Consider the following 20,771-nt stretch of genomic DNA (forward strand, 5'->3'; position numbering starts at 1 on the left):
CGCGCCAGGCTCGCTTTCGCCGGCACCGCTGTGGCGACACCCCGAAGGCGCCTTTCCCGCGTGGTAAACAAACATCGCGTCAGTGGAAGACGATATGTGAGACCATGCTGTCCATTGCGCCGTCTAAACTTCTGCGTCGGGTGTCTTTTGTTCGTCCCTTGAATAAACTGCCGGCCACACGGCTGGGGCTAAAAGAGAAGTTACTTTTATAATTCCTAAAATTGCGGTGCCGAAAAGCTTGAAAATGTTCTCTTAATATATATGCATTGCATTACTTGTTCGATAATCGTTACCCACGTTGTCATCCAAAAATCTTCGTGAGTATTGGCAACGCTGAGAAGGCAACCAAGGAAACCCATACGATAGAGCTTTGCGATAAACCATCATCGTCGTTAGACGGAGGTGTGCATGATTTTTCAAGCGTAGGTAACAGCTTGTAAACCGACCGCAGCATTCAGTTGTGAAGCTGAGTACAGTTTTCGGGCACCCTCCTATCTTGCGTCTTTCAGCCACTCAGGAATTGGTTTTTGAAAAACCATTTACCAACTAGCCAGCAACCATTGCAATTCTTGTAAAGCAATGCTTCTCCACGACAAGCAATAACATTCTACTATCATGCGGTATTTATTCATCAATGATTCCCGATGACTGTAGTAAGAGCATTTCTGTGAAATTAAACACGTTTCAGCCGTAGGTAATGAAGATACGGAAGCGGCGTCCGTCACAATTTCTGTTTGAGGTAAATCTTCGAAGACACCATCCAACTTTGTCTTTCGCTTATGCACGACGTCGGCGCCGTTTCATCATCAACTGCCAAAGGCCAGCGCCGCAGCATTCCTAGATCGGTTGCACACACCAGCTTTGTGGGAGCATTTAGCGGCAATATACTCCTCGATTCGCGAAACTGCATGCAGGCATGAAAAAATTGCATGAAGCAACGAACTTTCACTTCTAGCTTGACTTCCAGCTTGGCGCATTGAGCGTCGTCTGCTATTTGTAAATACTGAGTATGGGCGTAAATAGCACACATGGCATGCCTCATAAACATCACATCCACACTCAAGATTTACCGATCTGAAAAATGCACGTGGGGTTACGTTCGCTTTGCACGCCGCACCACAAAAAAAAACGAAAGAAAGCCATGCACAACTACGCTGCGCTGACCGCCACCGGCATTCCACTGACGAGCGGTTCGCCACGGGCGGCGCTGTTCGCTGGAACGACGGTGGTGCCATACAACGGCCGCCCGGTCCCTATTGTGACCTCTTCAACATCAGCTGGGCCTACATTTCGATGGCTTTTCGGAGGAATCCTCGTCGCAAATCGCAGCTGTAGGCCCCCAGCAATATTCTCCAGGAAGTCTACGGTTTCTTCCGGTGTACGGACCAGTGAGGTTGCGTTCGGAGGAGGGAAGCATGCTTTCCTAGACCTCATAAACCTGAATAAGGCTCTTTTACGATTTGGTTCTGGTAGGGCTTAAAATCTGCCAATGTTAAAGTAATCCTTCACACGTTAAACAGTTCGCTTGAAAATTGCGCGGTGAATTTTATAATTGACCTAGTTAGCCGGGCTCTGATTGTGAATAAACTGCTTCAAAGCGGATTTTCTGCGTCGGAAATCTTTGGTACATTCCTCATTTTACCAAGGACTACATGAGTGGTTGTGGACTGATGAAAGAGTAAATTTTGCTTTAAGTATGAATCTTTAAGAGCTGTGACAACGCTTTCAGCCCTGCAGGTTTGTTTTATAGGTGGAAAAGTAGAGATTGAATAGCCCAACTCCAAGGAAAATTTTGTAATGAATGTACTCTGTAGCTAGGTATTTTCGCGGTGCAAAAGATTTCGAGAAGAATAGCAGTATGGTCACTGTTCATCTCGCAATGAACTGTAGACCACGATGATACCAGCCCTGATGTTGCAAAAGTGAGGTACAGGATAGGCCGCGACTGACCACATATAAAGTGGCATTGCCCACATTTCGGTAATCAGACATTAATAATTTCTCCTCGAGAAATGCTTGCCCGTGCTTGAGCGAGAGACTGTCCAAGTTCACAGTATTTGTTGCCACAGAAACGTGAAGACACAAAATTATAGCTTGCAAACTTTACCTTTTTCTGGAAAAAGAAAGCTGTCCACGATTTGTTAGATAAAATAATAGAAATAGATCACGCTGATGCAATATTTACATGATAGTACTTTGACGAGAATGTATGCACCATTGCAGTCAGAGTTCTCCCATATATGGAGTTTCAAAACTCTGCATAGGGCCCCTGTATCAAAAAGCGCTTCCTGATTTGCCCTCTATCATATCAGGGCATCCTTATTGTGCTGCAATGTACCGACAGTAATTTCAACTAGAATAAAAGACGTGACAATATTTGGCACGCCATGATGATGACGACGGTGATGGTTGTCCTGGTCGTGGTGGTAATTGCAAAACGCTTCCCCTATGAATCTGGAGGGAAAGACAAGTGCCACCTCGTCTGCGTAAGTAATTTCATTACTGCTGTTTTCCTTTAAACTAGGCCCCACGTTTCTTTTCCGATTACGCGCCCAAGCTAACTGGGTGTGGCAGCCCTGACAACGGCCGTTCCTACTTTTAAAAGCAAAACTTCCTATGCCTCACTAATGGCGTTTGACGTACGTCGCCAAAAGGCGCTGCAGGAGAGCGAACTTTACACAATGGGTTTCACAAACCACGATGATTATAAGCGACGGCGCATCGAGCGCCTCAAGAGAAAAACGCTTCCCGTGGTCGAAATCGAACCAGGGCCCCTCACGCTTTGAGGCGACGTCTACCCGATTGCGTCATTCCGACACGGTGGACGGAATCTGGATTTTGGACTTTGACTCCGGTTGCATAGGGGAAAGTTTCGATTTTTGAATATTTTTTCTACCAAGACTCCAGTCACATCTTTTCTCTTTTTTTGAGAAGGTTTGCCATGCAGCAGAAGTCGAAATAAATATACTTAAATAATAAGCGGAATAAAATAAATAAATAAGCGGAGCAGGGGCCATCTACCAGCTAGGCTACCCGACGGCAAGTATTCGGACCCCGAAAAACTAGATGCAAGATGAGCAGGGTTTTTCCTTTTTCCTCCATTTCAGGCTGTATGATGCTTTGGCATTACATTACGAAGTGCTGATAGTCTCCGTGTTTCCCCACAGAACACACAGCCTCATCCTGTTGCGAGCGTTAATTTTTGCTCGACAGGTCCTTGTCCTTCACAAGCCAGCCACCTCGGTCCTCAAAAAGCAACTCGCTCGGCGGCGGAAGTGACGTGATCTTAGAGACGTCCATAGGCAGTTTTACAAGCAAGCTCGCAAGTAACGAGCTCGCAAGTAAAGGTCCATGGGCGTAGACAGAAGTCCCTGAGCGCACGTGAGCGCGTGCCTCGCGGCGACCGGCCGGCGTAGTCCGGGCTTGCGCGTGGGCTTACGCCACACGAGGAGCTCCCGCCTTCGTCGTCGTCGTCGTGTAGCGACCGGCGCGCCACGGGTCCGCCACGCCAAAGACGATTACGACAAATCTGTCAAGCCGTCCCTTCACAACGCACACGTGGAGACGGCAACCGGACCAGCTGACGAAGAAGCGGAGGTCTACCGAAGCAAGGATGCGCTGCAAGAGGATTTGCCCTACGCGGCTGTGCCACCGGAAGACGACGACAAAAGGGATGGCGACGATTTCTGCTGAATAAAACACTGTGCATACTTTAATGGTCTTTGCTTTACAGTGATGTCCAAAACAGCTTTGCACTGCTCAGGTCCAGCTGCTCCAGCTCTCTCCTGGGATCCGCTGTCGATGTGTGAAGCTAGGTCGACCCCCATCGCTGCTGCTTCCCCAGCCTTGTACCACTAGTGCAAGCCGCGCCTTTTTTCTGGGTATGTTTCGCGAGCTCCTCATGCGCTGCAAGCCGACACGCAAGCCTGGCCGACGCCAGGCGCTCCTCACGAGGCGCACGCACACGTGCGCTCGCTCTTTTTTCTCTGTATTTTTTCCTGGTAATGCTATACGGCGCAACCAGAAGCTTAACCCTAAAAGCTTAATAGTATTTTAGTGCTCCAAAGTGCAAAACTCGAGCTATCAGGCTATAGTTTACTTCTTAGCGATTTTCATGTAAAAACCAACATTTTAAAAAAACATTAATTACAGGCAAACTTGTCCGCGCGACGCCTACAGAGAGAAATCAAGGGAAGGAAGTGGCAGCGCGCTGTGGCACCTGGGTTAGAAACCGTTTCCCCCTAGCTCGACAGAACATATTGCACATTTTGTCATCATATCAAAAAGAGGCTAGTTCACGGCCTTCTCTTTTGTGCATGCATTTTCCCGAGCCAAGCCTGACGTTCAGCTCGTACAGGAAACAATAAAGGTAAACTGCCTTTACTTCGGCACCAGAATTTCGTGTACAAGTTCAAATATTTTAATATTTTATATAATCTCTGCATACCACGCATACGGCTTTGATTTATTAGAACGTCTAAACGTGCTGTTGCTGTTCATCGCAGTGCCGATGGCGCGTACTCTATTGCGAAGCCCACAAGCAGTTAGAGACTGCTGGCAATAAACTGAAAAAAAAATTACAAGCGTTTATCTACAACAGAGAGATATATTACAAGCGCCATTTATGTACGTACTTCATCGTGGTATTGTAGTTTACGTATCGCGGTAGCCTGCCATGCAAATTTCCTAATAAATCAACATAGATCTGCGATACCTTCAAGTACCATCTTCTTGGAAATTAAACATCGTTTGTGCTCCCCTGTACAATCTGCGGCAAAAGTCTTTGGAAACGTGGAAGCAGAGGCAGATTGACGTCGCGGGTTCGGAGACCTGATGGAGGCGAATAGCAACCACTCATTCATATGTTTCTACAACTACATTGTCGCTCCGGGATGTTTTTTCCCCACATGCTGACCTCTGAAGATTTCGCCTAGACGGGTGAAAGACTTACGAGTTTATTTTCACTGCTTTTCAAAACCCGAGAATGCCGTATTACCGCATTTTGCACACTCTTTACACAACGCTGGAGGCTGCTACCAAGCAGACAAAAAGTCGTCTCTTTCCACTCTCTTTCCACCATGGTGCGAAGGTCATGCACCAAGGCCAAGACACCAGGGCCTGGGTTCGGGATTAGAACAAATTCTTCCGGGCTACCGATTGCGTGCGCCTCTGTACACGCCCACGCACTACCGCTGCAAGTTATTAAGGACGATAGTCTTTTTTGAGGTACTTAAACGCAGAAATTTTGGTCTGTCTGTATGTCTGTCTATAACTCGATTCAGCCACCTGGCCAAAGTGAAACAGTAACTGCCTAATAGTCTTATATACCCACAGCCAAATATCAACGTCTAAGTCCGGTGTTAATGTTCACACTTGTCAACATCGTTGACAAAGAACAATTGACATTACGCAAATATATGGCAGAAAATCAATACATGAGTGCTATTTGCAGTGTTCCTTTATTGAACAATTCACGGATGCTTGGTTTTCGCGATAGAAAATAAAATACTAAATCAACTCCAGAAAACCGTCGCCTGCTGTTGCCCGCGCTACGTGGCGGCATTTAAAAATCAAACGGCAACAGCAATTAAAGCTTCCACTATATTGGTTAAAATACCGCCACTATAGTTCTCGCGGTATTTTAAGAAATCAAAAGGCAACAGTTACAAAAGGTTCCACTACATAGCTTTCACGTTCCGCTTGAAACGCACATGTAGTAGGGCAACGGGGTTCTACAAACGGTTTATAGGGTGCCTAGATTCACGCGCGTCTCTGCCGTACGGCAGCGCTGGCATAGAGACACCCGGCTTAGGACAGTGGAACGCGGCAAATTTAAACTGACTTGAGAAAACCTGTAGCGTGTTACCTTGGGAGGAACGAGACGGGAGAGGAAAAGCATGAGAGGTGAGCGGAACCAGAATGGAGGCATTTACTTGCCAGAGGCACCATTCGACTATCGTCTTCCGTCGACATTTGCCACGAAAGGAGCAGATATGCGGCCAATTTTTCATCTTCGTTTCCTCCTGCATGCAGTAGCTGAACGCAAGCATACAACAGCAGATACACAACGTGCGCACAAAACCCACACGGGCGATGATTCCGACGGTGTCGTCGTTCACTGCATTGCCAGCATGCTGCTGGCAGCGTCACTCTGATGAAGTGCTTGCCGCGGCTGACTTTAGACCACACGGCGCACTCCCACGGCCGACTGAAATGACCACGATTCATTGATGGTTTGAGTTCGAATATAGTTTGTTGCACGCCCCGATCTCTCGAGCCGACCCCCGGCACGGCGCTTTCCGAGTTGGACGCCCGCAGTTTTGTCGGTACAGCGCCGGCAACATACTCTCCCGCACTTCGATTTCTCTGGGCGCGAAGCTCCTCCGTCTTCGAAATCGTCGCCCAGCTGGTCCTCGCCTTGCCTATACTCGGGCACCTATGCAAGGCCCGAGCCCGGGAAGAGGAGCGGCATCCTTTTCAGCACCGCGTACCCCCGATCGTCGCTTTCAGACCTTCGCTGTAATTGTTTGATTCTTCTAGCTCTGGGGTTTGTGCACCAGTAATCATCCAGACGCACGCTCCGTTCACTGAGCCCGATGCACATCCACGTCTTTCTGACGTTTAGTGGATGACACTGCCTCGAGATAAGAAGGATCGTGGTTCCACTACCCCTCCCTCTGGGTCGGCAGAAGTATGGAGGCGTCGGGCTACCCTTCCGTGTACACGTCCGCCACTCACTCACATGACATGGGTGATCCAACTCTGCGTTTTCACTCTCCTCAATCCTCGCCGCCCCCGTAGAGAAAAAGGCGGTGAGCAGCTATTGCCTTTCATAAAAAGCGATGGTACCGGTCGCTGTACTGCTCCTGTGGCGAACGTGTGAGAACGGACGAATATTGTTTTTAGCCAAGCTTGCTTACATCGTATGATAAAAGGGTTGTGTGAATGAAATTTTAGCGCTCGGCGAAGAACGTCAAAGGGCTGGAATTAAGCCATAGCTCCCTGCTATATGTCGGGCCCACCTTAAGGCCCAAATGTCGCTTGAGTCTTTCTACTATTCCCACGTCATTATAAGAACCCTCTGAGGAGGAACAAGATACTTGTGGCCTATACAAACTACACCTCGATGCCGCTCCTTGTTTAGGTCAAAACTAGGGCGGACCTAGAGTGCACGTACGAGTACCGGTGAAACTTAATTTTCAAGACCGCGAGTAGCAACGGGAATGAAGGGGCGGTGATGAGGGAGTTGCGACTTGAAACAAATGAATATGCAACAGTCGGCAGCGAAAAAAATGACGAACACTATACTTGTACTGTACGCTGGACTTTTCGGTAGCTATTAACGAGAGAAGTCACGAAACTTTCTAATTGTGTCATACAGATCAGAGAGTTTGTTGGATGTCACTAATTGTAGCACAGTTGGTGTTATTATTCTTTCCCACTTTTTTCCCTTTCCTAACAATCCTCTTACCAACCCTACGCTCGCTCATTGCAGCGCCCAAGCGCAACAAAATGGAGTAAACGTGTTCTTACTCACTTGGTTTAGCGTGAATAAGCGACGTCGGGCGATGACAAGTGGCGGAAGAGGATGATTGGTTTATTCCCAGAGATCGATGAGGCAAGCCTTGCAACAGCAACAAGCAAAGACTGCGGTTGGCTTGTCGTTGCCAGTGCCATAAAATGAGTTCACAAAAAACCTTAAGCACGCTTTAGAACTATTTCCTTCGTTTCCTTTCGATGGAAATCCGAGGCCATGGTAGTGACATTGATATTTGGTATCCAGGGCTGGGCGATAGATCGATGAACTTTCCAGTTAATTTAACAATGGTTTAATTGGGATAAGTTGCTCTGACCGCTCAGTTCATTCAACTCACGTGAACAACCGGCCGTGTGCTCCGGAAATTCTGCGTGAATGTCGGGTTTAACGCGCCGACGCAACGCAGGCGATGAGGCGCGCCGTAGTGGAGGGCTCCGGATTAATTTTGACCACCTGGGGATCTCTAATGTGCGCCAAACTCTCGTACACACGGGCGTCTTTGCTTTTCGCCTCCACCAGCAAAGTGGCCGCCACGGACGGGAATCCAGCCGGCGACCTCGTGCTCAGCAGCGCAACGCCTTAGCCACAGAGCCACCACGACGGGCGTTTTTGGTATTCATGCTCTCTGGTGTTTATTCTCTGGTTCAAGAGATAGAGAGAGAGGGAGGTAGGGAGGGCTGGAGAGCCTTCATGAATTCTGAATTATCTGGCTCCAGCAATCCATCTTGTATTGCCACAGGTAACCATGATAGCATGCACCGGGATTAAAATGATGAAAACCGCAAGCCGCGAGAATAAAGAGGTAGCGATGCATAAAAAAAAGTGGGGATTTTTTTTTCAATAAAGATCAGGTCGTTGTCACGTCAATTCATCAAGCGGACAGGACACACAGAAAAAAATTGAATAGACGGGGACGGTATATAACAGCACGAGACAATTAACTGTACATAGTCGAAGAAGTGTTCTTGCGGTTCGAGCTTGATGAATTGGCGTGACAGTCGTCCACGACGCCAAGAAAATGTGTCAACGCCCATACATAAACGTCGCCTTCTTGGGGTTTAGTATAAAAACCCTGAAATTTCCGTGTAAGTAACTCGTGATGGTGACTCTCGTATACAGTAGCGGCGAGCTCGGTTGCCATGGTGACGAGCTCTGGAAATTGAGAACATTATGAAAATAGCGACAAGTCTCACGGTCATCTCAGCAGCATAGGATAGTCTGCTTAGCCATCTGTAATGACACTGAACGAACGTATATATAGAAACATATGGCTGCCAGAAAATGTTAACAAGCTCGGCTATTCACTAAGAATGCCTGAAATATTTCAACGTAACTCCGCCGATGACGACATTGAGAAAATACCGCTACAAAGCTTCAACTACCAATTTTCGTGTGGTATTTTCATTAACAGACACAACCGATAAATAAACCAGTTAATCGGTTAAGGCCTGCCGATTTATCGAAGAGCAACGCTTAATCGGTGCCCGATAGTAGGCGCACGTCTTGTTTGACTCACTTATAGAACTTCTCGCGTTTACCATTCTAGGTGCAGGGATTATTTTCTGGTTTGAACAATGCGCACTCGCAGGGGGCACCGAAAAGTTCGTTCTTCGGAAAAGTCCACAGCAGTCACATATCGAGTTTATGCGATTTAAGGTCTACGGCTATCGTCCATGGACACGCGAGCCAAGCCAATGCTGTCCGAAACACTATGGACGAGCCTCATACACACCCTAAGCAATGATGTATCATAACATCTAACTAACAAAAAAAATTAAGACATCGCATAAAATAACCCGATGTAGGCAAACACGGATCGCATAAAATACCCCAATGTAGCAAAAACGGATCACTTTCGTTCATCCGGTCTTCGGTAGTGTGAAAAATGTGAGTTGTGCTGGATATATTGACGACTCAATCAATGGGAAGGGGCCGGATTATTCGAGCGCAGCGCGTTACGGGTAATGAATATCAGCCGCTACCCAGCGACAATCACCGTCATTAGAAGCGGGAGCGGCGGCCGGGGCGTCAATAATTAACGGTTTCCCAGGCGTCGCCTGCCAAGGTGGTTTCGCCGCCGAGCGCGGCTCGGTCTGCCAGCGAGCGCGTTCGCTCGCGCCGCCAGACCAGAGCACAACGGGAGCACGCGCGCGCCGTTACGTCGGCGCTGAGACGTAACACTCGCACGGACCAATCGCGTCGTCGCTATTCTCCTCTCTCCTCGCTCCTGACAAGCGGCGCTGCTATACAAAAACGAAACCACTTGCAGACGACGCCGGCAAATCGAGATTATACCTCTCCCAGCGAGTTCACGTCGCCACTACGCGACACTCATCTTCGTTATCTCCCTCCTCTCGTTTCTTCCCTCCTCTTTGATTGTTGAGGAGTCCCGAGTTATTCCTCCCGGTGTTAGGACGTGGAGGTCGGCATTTAAGCCACCGGCGGGTCGGACGAAACGGTTTCTCGCGAAGCGAGACGTATTCGCGTCGGCGTCTAGACGCGCCCGCGCGAGGCTTGTTTATTGCTGCTGCCCTTTTGCCGTCTGTCGCGTCGCCGGCGAGTGAAGTGCGTGTTTTCGACGTCTGCGACTGCCCGACACAATGTTGGAAAGCATAAAGATCAAGAATGGCGTCATCCGCGAAGTCCTGGCGGAGTTCTTGGGGACTTTCGTGCTTGTGGTGAGTGACGCTGTTTGCAGTTTCCTTTTTTTATTCTTTAGGTCTCAAACATGCGGCTGCCCAGTATCCTCGATTGTCAGCCAGAAAGTAAAATCAAAACTGCGTAAATTCTTTTTTAACCAATGACTGATTTGCGCAAATATTGTTCCCTTGCCATTTCTAAATACGCGCTCCCGTAGCCATTCGCTGTTTACGTTGTTGCAGTTTCAATAAATAGTGATTGGTATTGTTCGTGCGAGCAACGAGTGTATCGCTTATAGTTTATCGTACATTCATATCAGGTTGGTCGGTAATTATTCCTAGTTTCAAATCTAGATTTTTGACAAGCGATACGACAGGTCGGATTTGACATTTGACCACATTTACGTCGTTAATCAAGAAATCCGTGGAGTGTAAATAACTCGTTTACAAGCCACGTACTTGCTAAAACAAAGCGTTTCCTTCAGTAGACATTACCGCAATACTCGAAGCTTTGAGATACCACGCAACAGAGAAGACGTACATCGGGCTCTTGGAGAAGTACACAAAAATGCACGGGAACGGCGACCCTTCATAAGAATATAGTGGCGGGCTCCCTGTTGAGAATGATGTCAGGCCGGGGGAAACCATCTTACAGGAACTATTTACAGCCTTTCCGGGAGGGGTATTCAGGAACTTTGTTTTAAATTAATCATGAATTCGAGTAATTAGAGAATTTTTAGCCACTTGCGATCTTTGGAAGCCATAGTGTTGATCAGTGAGCCTGCAGAACGCTTGCAAAAAATCCTTCAGGACCTACAGCCAAAAAACTTTCCCGTAGGGTTAAAGATTGGTATGGATAAGTCAAAAGTAATGCTAAGTAAAAATGCTGGAAGCAACCTCTTTAGCCTAGGTAGCGAAATAATAGAACAAGTGGATGAAACAAGGACTACCTTGGACACGTTACCAATGTTTACCCCAAGTGCGGGGAAGAAATTCGGCGTGAAATATGAATGGTCTGGAGTGAATTTAGCAATCGCGCTCAAATAATCAACAGTATACGCTACCTATGTCATTGAAGAGAAGTGTATGAAACCCTCCGCGTACTTCGTACTGCCTCTAACGACTTAAGGCGCAGAAACATGTCGCCTTCCTAAGCACCTTGAAATAAAAATTTGGTCAGCACAACGAGACGTCGATGATAGCAGCGATGTTCGCGAACAGGACACGAGCCTCTCGGATCAGGGAAAGAGCTCGGACGGGAGGCATCATGGCTCGAATTCAGATAAGAAAAGAAGCGAACCCGGCCGTAGCGCGTAATTCGATGTACTTAGGTGGACTATCGAGGTTACAGAGTGGCTATACAGAGATGAGACTAGGAGTAGAGGGAAATCATTCACTCGATAGAGGGATGAAATAAAAAAAAATGCGGCAACGACTGGATTAGGGGAGCGGTGAAAAATCTTTGGGGCAGGCCTTGGTTCTGCAGGGAACATTAATGGGTTGACGATGATGAAGGGGAATTATTATTGTCGTTACTGTTATGAGTGCCAGAAACTATACGAAGATGATAGTTATATAGCTACGCTCCTTTTTTAGGTCGTCGATAGATCCGTCGATATTACTGAACTAACTTATTTTACGAAAACGTGGCATACATCCCTTCTCTCATATATGCGTGTGCGTGTTTGTGCGCGTGTGACAAAGACACAAATCGATGCATGCATGCATACTAATTTTTGCTTATTTCTCTCTCGTAACAATGACTGATTTGTACAGTACCCTATTAAGCTAAGCCCCTAATGCATAACATCTCATGACATTTGACGAGTAACTGAATCATCCCAATAAGCATCTGCGTGGAAAGGTCAGCCAGTAAAGCCGGGAAAGACGCAACGGATTATGTTCGCATCAGCGCATCTGGTCATAAATGGTAATAACTAGATTTGCGAAAGTACCGACATTAAAAAAAGACAATTTGGGAGCTGTTTCGACGCTAGAAATGCATAATAACTATAGTTACGATGTGTGAAGTAGGGTATCATATTTCAAGTTACATTTTAGAGCTGCGTTAGCAAGTGGCCCACCCCATATTCTGTGCTTAGTGAAAATGTAGATAATGAGGACCCCCAGCACAAAAATAAATATACAATAAAACTATTTTAAATGTGGGTATATTTTTTGATTGCTCATCAAATTACCGAATGCATTAAATCTTTACGCTAGCGTACACTTGTGGTTTCTGCTCATCTTTCAGATCATTAAGCTGAGAAATGACAAGTTGTAGAACACTGCGTGGCAGAGGGGAAATCAACTATGGTGGCTCAAAAAAAAAAACTGAACCATGCCACGTTTAGCATAGCTGCCATTTCCCCGAATGCGCGTGTGGCACCGCCGCCTTTGTAGCTGCTTCTATCCGTGATCACGGCGTCGTTTGAACCACCCATCGGAGGTCTGGCGCTCCTCTTCCGCTATTCACTTCACTTATAGCCCCCCCCCCCCCTTCCCCCCTTCCTCCTCCGTCACTGAATGAACGGTACTCGTAAGGCCGAACCGTCGCTCTTCCGGCTTTCCCGGGCTCGTGGTAAAGCGGCAGCAAGTGTCGTGACCCGTCACTTTGTCGGTCTTGGCTTGGGCGCTCAAGGCAGGATATCGATGCCCGTCGTACTAACTGACGTGCAGCGGCCTTCAAGCCACCTCCCCAAGCCGTGTCATTCCCCAGCACAACCATAGACTCCCGATGAGTGGTGGTGAAGGCGTGTTTAGTCATAACACACCAAACCGCGTTTTTCTAACATAATGTTTCGTCGACGGTCGTAGATAAAGTATTTCTTTCATAAGAGTTGCATGCCCACGCGAACGAACTCTCTTCGTACGCTCTAACATAAGATTACAGCAGTGGGTGGAGTTGCTGAGCAGCCCCAATGTCCCAGCAAGTACCAAGGTTGCCTGGACTGAGGACACTTTCCACATGGAAAGCACCCGAAAATCGCGCGTGGTGTTGCATAACGTTTATTCACTCACATCTACGATCGCTACACATCGATGTACAACCTGCAAAAGCATTCAGGGCGTTATGTATTCTAGAACAGCGTTGACAGCAGCGGTAGGGACACATTTCCTCCTGGCCCTACACAGAAACACGGCGCGTGTCACGACGGCGCCCTCGTAGCGTCTTCTTCTCAGCAACACGGAAATGTTCTCCGCACCAGAAAAGCAGGGCGGACATGCATTGTGGCTCCTCGGCGCTGCATGCACGGCCGGACACGCTCGAGCGAATCGTCCTCCAGAGTGCACGTCCTCGTTTCCGTCTGACCAACGGTCGGCCACCACAACAACCCGCGGTGACTCCTCCTCTAACGAGCTGTCTGTCAGCGCGCGTCTGCGTTTCCCCTGAAACTGACCTTGACGCATCGCGCCGTTTCCCAAAGAATGCGAAAGCCAATGGAAGAAAAAATAACGGAGGAAAGAACGAATGCGCGAGCATACTCGAGCGTGCGTCGCCAAAGTCACATGTCGTTCAAGCATCGATGCGCTTCCTTCAATTACGCGTAGCTCCAGCGAAGAAGACAGGCGAGGGCAGGGTACAGAAGGTTGCCGGGTCGGCCATTCACGGGTAGATAGATGTATGAAGGAACCTCGCTTCTTGCGTATTTATTTTTTGCTTGGCGTAGGCCTGTCGGGGGGACGCTTTATTTGACGGCGTGCAAGCGTTCCTGCTGTTTTCAAAGACAGGGGTTGCATTCCCTTGTTAATTTTGAAGACGTTAATGTGCGCAGTGCTTGAGGCGTAGGGGTTTAGTGATCGAATTCTCCCCCCCCCCTCCTTCTTTTTCCCTTCTTTTTGCACGGCTGTGAACTTAGCAATTATTTCATGTCGATGTAACTCGTTTTGGGGTGATGGTGCTGGGGATTTTGAAATTGGAGCAGAATCAGTGCGCAGACAAACATAGACAATAAAAATTGTTGAGAATACTGTGGCGGTTGAAAAAGAACAGGTATTCGAGAATTTACACTGTGCGTAAAAAAATGTTAGAGATAGAAGGACAACAATTCGAGTAATTGTTACGTCACGTTTACAACAGCTGGAATGGGTGGTAGGATTGCGTGCCTGTTTGAAGGTTTCCGCTGCTGTCTCAGCAACGATGAGACATTCGCGCACATCTTTACAGCTTGCAGCGAGAAGCCCATGCTAAGATCGCCATGCAAAGAATTTTAGTTTCGCGAATTGGATTCCTAGGCTTATAAATTGATATTTTTGGAGGAACGGCAAACATTATCTTTATTAGCCCTCTCTCTACAGAAGCAAGGTCAAAGCTCGAGCAGTCGAACGCAATAGCACTACTGTAGTTTTCGATTGAGGCAATATTCACGCATACGCATGGTTCTTAATTTATTATGCATTCGTACACATTTCCCAAGGCACTCGTACCAGTGGAATTCACACCAAAATTACCAGAAAACATTTTTTTCTTCTTCTCTGCCTTCTGTCTCAGACGAAATGTTGCCCGCCAATACCATCGGCTACGCTGAGTCACCAGTTCGGTTTTAACGGCCACGACTTTCAGCTTTATTTTGCCCACCTCGAACGGTTGTTGAAACCTAACGTTCGCATCGAATTACAGCCGCATGCAAGCATCGGGCATCGTAATTTTTCTCCCGTTTCTCGTCGAAGGAACCTTTCTAGTCTTTGTTCGAGAAGTAACAGCTGCGCTTCGCGGTTACAAAAAAAGCTGCAGGACTCTATGGCCATCTCGGAGCTTCGATGAATAGCGGTCTTCGAAATATAGGCAACACGCGAGGCTATTTCTTTCGCGAAGCTAAGCGCAAAGAGCTCTAAAAAAAACGAAGTGCTGCGATAACGAGGAGAAGACTCGGTCTTTCACAGCTGTACCCGGGGTCCGCTTAGAGAGAGAGAGAGAGAGAGAGAGAGAGAGAGAGAGAGAGAGAGAGAGAGAGAGAGAGAGAGAGAGAGAGAGAGAGAGAGAGAGAGAGAGAGAGAGAGAGCTCTGTAATGTAACTGGAGAGGTCAGCCCAGCTAGCGGCAGTGCTTGCTACACCTGGTGGGGATGATTACAGTGATGTAGGATGAAGGTGGGAGACTGTGGTGACAACAATGACGAAGAAAACAAAAATAAATTATAAACACGACATGCGATAAAATTGATTGATTGATTGATTGATTGATTGATTGATTGATTGATTGATTGATTGATTGATTGATTGATTGATTGATTGATTGATTGATTGATTGATTGATTGATTGATTGATTGGGGGGTTTAACGCGCCGACGCTACACAGGCAATGAAGCGCGCCGAAGGGGAGGGCTCCGGATTAATTTTGACCACCGGGTATCTAATTTTGACCACGTGCGCCGAAACCTCGAACACAGGGGCGTTTTTGCTTTTCGCCTCTATCAGAAAAGCGGCCGGCGCGGCCGGGAACCGAACCCGCGTCCTCGTGCTCAGCAGCACAACGGCATAGCCACTGAGCCACCGCGGCGGGTACGCGATAAAATTCTAGAAACAAAACTCTAAACAGAAATTTGTGTGAAAATGAAAGAAAATGGAACCTAGGAAGTAAACGCCAAACCAACAAAAAGGGCAAAAAAGTGTACATGACAACGAAACCGGGTATACATCTGCATGCAGTCACGTACACAATTTAAGAATTACGGATTTTTTTTCTAGTCCAGAGTGCAACAGCTGAGTTTTATACAACGCTCAGTATAGTCCTGTACACACGCAGCACACGCTGCTGCGAGAAATTAACCGCCGAAGGCTGGCTCACGGGAACGGAATCAGCAGCGCCATCGCCCGGCGCAATTCATAAATCAAAGTCAAGACAAGCGATCATCAATTCTTTGCAGAACCGGCGCCCACCTGTTTGACGGGTGCAATGCGAATTCTAGCGGCAGCCTTATCTTGGAAGAAAAGGGCCCATCTTTTATTTATTTCGTTTTTAGAGTTGCCGTTTTAATTTGCCTTTTCGACGACGCCGCAGCGGGTGCGGCCGTGGCCAAGAGGCCCGCACATCGGGGTCCACCGCGCGTAGTTAAGATAAAAAGAAAAGTCATTAAATTCTTTGAACACCGCCGTGGGACGAAGCACGGGAGAAGGCGGCTCAATTAAGGTCAGTGACGCCTTGGAGGCCTCTGAAACCGAGATACAAGGAAAACTAAATATGAAATGAACAACATGGGGAAGAAACAGTATCGCAGTTGAAGAATACAACATATGTTCAGCTTGAGCTGTAAGACTTGTTCATGCCACACGCATTAGTTGAAAATACATTCCAACTTTGTGGGTGAGTGTGTCTCTCTGTGGGACTGGGGGAAGTTTTGTGGTTTCCTTTCTTGGGTTGTCATATAGGCCAAGGCCACTTCTATGAAAGACAAAGATTTTTTATGATATTTTGAGAATTCTTCGTGCAGCGAGTACAGCGCGCGTTAATGTATCTGAAGCCTTTTCTTTTTGGTGGGCGTGTCTAGGCAATGTGAAGGATTAATGGAACGCTTAATGTTCGCATCCGTTCCACCTCTTCCCTACCTTTCACAATTTCCGCCTGCAATGAGCCAGACAGACTCGGCAACTGACGACGCGCCATTCTCGATCTTGTGACTTCACATTTAATCCGCGTGAATAATGTCTGCCGGAAGCGGCATCGCGTTACACTCGATTCCGGTTCAGTTGGGCAATCCAATTGGAACGCTTCCGTTCGCACCCGTTCCGTTTATTCACTGCCCCTCCCAAATACCCCTTGCGATTATGAAAACGGGCTTGGCAGCTGACGATTTCTTGATCTTGTGAGTTGAGGTTTAAATAACGATCCAGCACGGCCGCGTGATGCCTGTAGCGCCTGTCCATGTCTTCTTTCTTGTGTGTTGTGTATTTGCGCCTCTCAGTATGTTCGTAAACCTAAACCAACAGGCCCAGCAACACGTTCTCTTGAAATCGCGCGACTGTTGTCTGCCGGAAGAGGTGTTGCGATCCACTTAGTGCCCGTTGCGATTGCGAGTGGGAATCCCGAGCCCAATTGCGTGTTGGCGGTGAGACCCTGGGCTATAGAAGCTCGAATTTATTGACGTGGCTTTACGGGCACGAAGAACGCCCACTGGCGTTCATCAGTACGTGTAACATGTACGCATTTAGTTGCAGTGCGAAAAATAGCCGATGTGCATTTCGGGCTTAATGCTAGGAAAGACGTGGCTGACCCATAATTCTTCTCTAATTGGTAGCCTACAGGTTATTACTCAAATCAGAGATATTTTGTTGGACTTTTAAGCATCAGTGCTTCCAGAATTTAAAGATCCCGTATAAGCAAGCGTTCTTGCGCGTGGTTGCCATTATTACGAAGCTCATGGTTCCAAAAGGTCGGCCCGTAACCATAGAAGCGGGAGCACATCAATCAATCAATCAATTAATCAATCAATCAATCAATCAATCAATCAATCAATCAATCAATCAATCAATAAATCAATCAGTCGCGAAACCTGCATTCCATTTTAACCCTTTGCCTGGGTCGCCCCTGTCTCCTCGGGCAGTGTCCTCACTCCCGGACTTCGACGGTTATCGACATTTAGCCGCGATGAAGCTGCTTCCTGGATCATGAAACTTCGGTCGGGAAATTATCCAAGCTATCCCATCACCTCAGTCCCGCGACCAGCTCCAGATGATGTTGAGGAGGGAAAGGATGATGATAAATATTATAATGCTGAATACTTTGGAAATGAGGATGTCAGAGTGAAAAAATGACAGGTTGGCTTCAGAGAAATTGTAAACGAACTCCAGATAGCCAGTGCACACTTAGAGGTTGACTCGGGTAAAGTCGGTCATTCAATCACTTCGGACGTCGCCATTTAACCAAGTACCAGCTTCTGGCGTCATTTGCAGCCACACTTTGAGTGGCCGTCCAACAAACAATCTTTCCGTACTCCGTTCTTTGCTCCATGTCAGCTTCTCCTTCCTATCAATGGTTGGCAGGTGGTCTCGCTCAACACCTCGATCTCCGCGCGTGGCCTGATTCGGAGGAGCGCGCAGGTTAGCGGGAGCCAGGGAAAGTGATATCGGAGTAGACGACAGCCACTGGCGGCGTTCCAAACAAGGCCCGTCGGCGCGGTTACACGAGGAGCGGCGCTTGCGTGCGCGATATGGCGGCAGAGCAGCTTCTTTTACGACTCTCGGCTCCGCTGTCTCAGCGAAAGCGTCGAGTGCTGCGATCAAGGTTCCGCGCGTTCCGCGTGCACGCAACAGGTGCTCGCGCCGTTTTTGATCGACACGCGTACACGCCGTATATAAGAGCACTTTAAAGGGGTCCTGAAATACCTTCCGCCGATGCGTGGATGTACATGTAACCAAATAAAGCAATGTATTAGCAATCTCCTCCCGCAAGAATTTTGTTAAAGCGATGAGTATTAGCTGAGAAATCATAAATCAAAAACCGCGCATTATCGTAGCGCCGCGTTTCCTCCTCCTTTCGACTCTCCGCTGTTGACGGCGAGCGAGCCTTCCCTCCCATGATGCTGCGCTCCTCGGCGCTGACGTACTTCCGCTATTGCGATGCTCACACAGCCGTCTGCTACGGGCAAGCTTTGTTGACACCATGAATCCCACACTCCGCTCAAGGCTGGAAAAGCGAACGAAAAATCTGGCCGCATGTGTGCGGCATCCTGGCCTTGCCTTTTCGCGGTGGACGTTGCTGCAGAACTTTGCTATCGGCGGCACGTGACTTTTTATCGGCGGCGAACTCGCAGCCGCACAGGGAGGATTGTGCGCTCGCTCCCTTGGATGCACAGCGCACTGTTTATCCAAAAAGCGCCTTATCAGATGTGGCCCCGCTGGTGCCGGGTCTTATTTTGTCGCGGTGGTAATTCCTGCTGGTGGCATGTGAAAAGGGCATTTTAAACCAATAAAGAACCCGTGCACAAAACGCCAGTTCAGCTTGGGGCGACGCGTGGTGGAGAGCGGCAACGTTGGCAAAACATGCTCTGCCGCGGCTCTGAGCTTTCTAGCGCTGGAGCGAGCGCCATTTCTTTGACAATATCAAACATCGGTTGCCCTGGCAACAAGGCACAAACCGCTCTAGAAGTCAGTTACGGTTGCGTGATCCCGGTTCAGCTTGGGGCCCCACCTCGCGGCATATGGGCACTGCAGGCATGCTACTCACTCTCATTTGGAAGAGCGAGATGCGTTTGGCATTACAGGAGGCGATGGTGTGTGTGTTGTGGACGCCTTTGTTTCGCGATGAAATGCGACGTTGTGCTTCTGCGGGTGGATAGTGCTTCCCATGTTCTGGATTATCTTTCTCGAGCGGCGTACGACTCAACCTCGCGTGGGATATGTGCAGTGTGCGTGGCTAAAAGCCATCTCGGCTTGTGCGCCAGAGTTAAGTGACTTGCTGTTCGTCCCCGCAAACCGCGCGCAAGGTGAGTGCCGAATTTACGAGGGGCAGGAGGAGGCAATCCATCGTCTGTCAATCGCGGTTCGGACTTGCAACGCATGTTGTGACGGGACGTTGTGTTCGTTCGAAACGCATCTCTGGATTGTTTGGAAGTTGAATAAAATGTATGCGTCAAACCCGGGCATTCGGCTCCGGACGTTCTCTGCGATTGCAAGAAAGAGGTGCCACGGCCGGGGCTTCAACGCTTTTTTTATGGAACGTACTCAAGTAAGATAATATCCATGTCGTGTTATGGCCCTGTTGCATTCAATACAAACGGTTAAGCGTTTGTTTACACTTGTTTCGTTTGTCGTAAAATGTCCAAGCACTCCGGCACTCCGCTGGCAGATCAGCCGGCGAGCCGACGCTGAGCAGACGACTCATCTCTTTGCCGGAAGTGCGTGAAAAAACCGCCCAATAGCAGGATGTCTAGCTCATGACGAACATCTGGGAATCGATGATGTAGACATGTGAAGATGGCGGCGTCCAAAAACACGAAGGAAAGGGTGAGAAAAAAGCGACGAACTTTGCAACAAAAGTGTGAGCTTTCCGCTGCGCGTAAAAGAGTAATACTTTGCACAGATGATGTTGACGACCCAATCTAACGATTGCGCTAATCCATTTAGTGTGCTCAAAACGCCTTTCAGGGCCCCTTTAAGTGTGCAGAAAAAATGTGAAAGAGAGAGATCACGAGGATAACTCGAACTGTGTAGGCGTACATCGCAAATGAGACAACCAGAGGATCATACATAGTGTAAAATATTATTAAAAAGATCAATGGCATCATCATCATCATCGTCATTATATTTTATGTCCCCTGCAAAATGTTCCCATTAGCTTCCTGCGCCTATCCTGCGCTCTTCGACTCAGTTCTTTGCCGTCGAATTTCCTCCCTTCATCGAGCTACCGATCATCGAGGCCATATCCATTGTTTGTATAGTGTAGGCCTAATAATTTTCTTTCTGTCATTCCTACGACATGCGGCGTCCAAGAACATATAGTAAGGTTAAGCGCCCTGTCACAGCAATGTGTGAGGCTACAGGAGGGCCAACAAAAAAAAAGTAACAAAATCATAGCGAACGTTAATGCGCGACCTTGGATGCTGGAAGGAACTATACAACGGGCTCTGGTGGTGATAGCAGGTCATTTCTGATGTGGAG

General features: G+C 48.0%; 1 protein-coding gene across 5 annotated transcripts in view; it reads left to right on the forward strand.

Moving 5' to 3' along the window:
- The first annotated feature begins 9,801 nt into the window (after window positions 1–9,801).
- The window catches only part of LOC144169578 (aquaporin-7-like), a 128,289-nt gene continuing 117,319 nt past the window's right edge, over window positions 9,802–20,771 (forward strand). For 3 of the 5 annotated variants that reach the window (XM_077698816.1, XM_077698815.1, XM_077698817.1), the window contains exon 1: window positions 9,802–10,215. In XM_077698816.1, the coding sequence (XP_077554942.1) occupies window positions 10,138–10,215 (78 nt within the window). In that variant the 5' untranslated portion in view covers window positions 9,802–10,137. The remainder of the gene's footprint in view (window positions 10,216–20,771) is intronic. The other 2 variants (XM_077698814.1, XM_077698813.1) reach the window with 1 other exon arrangement.

This window comes from Haemaphysalis longicornis, unplaced genomic scaffold (genome assembly GCF_048455015.1).
Source record: "Haemaphysalis longicornis isolate Haplotype H1 unplaced genomic scaffold, Haemaphysalis longicornis Haplotype H1 scaffold_2, whole genome shotgun sequence".
NCBI classification, from domain to species: Eukaryota; Metazoa; Arthropoda; class Arachnida; order Ixodida; family Ixodidae; genus Haemaphysalis; species Haemaphysalis longicornis.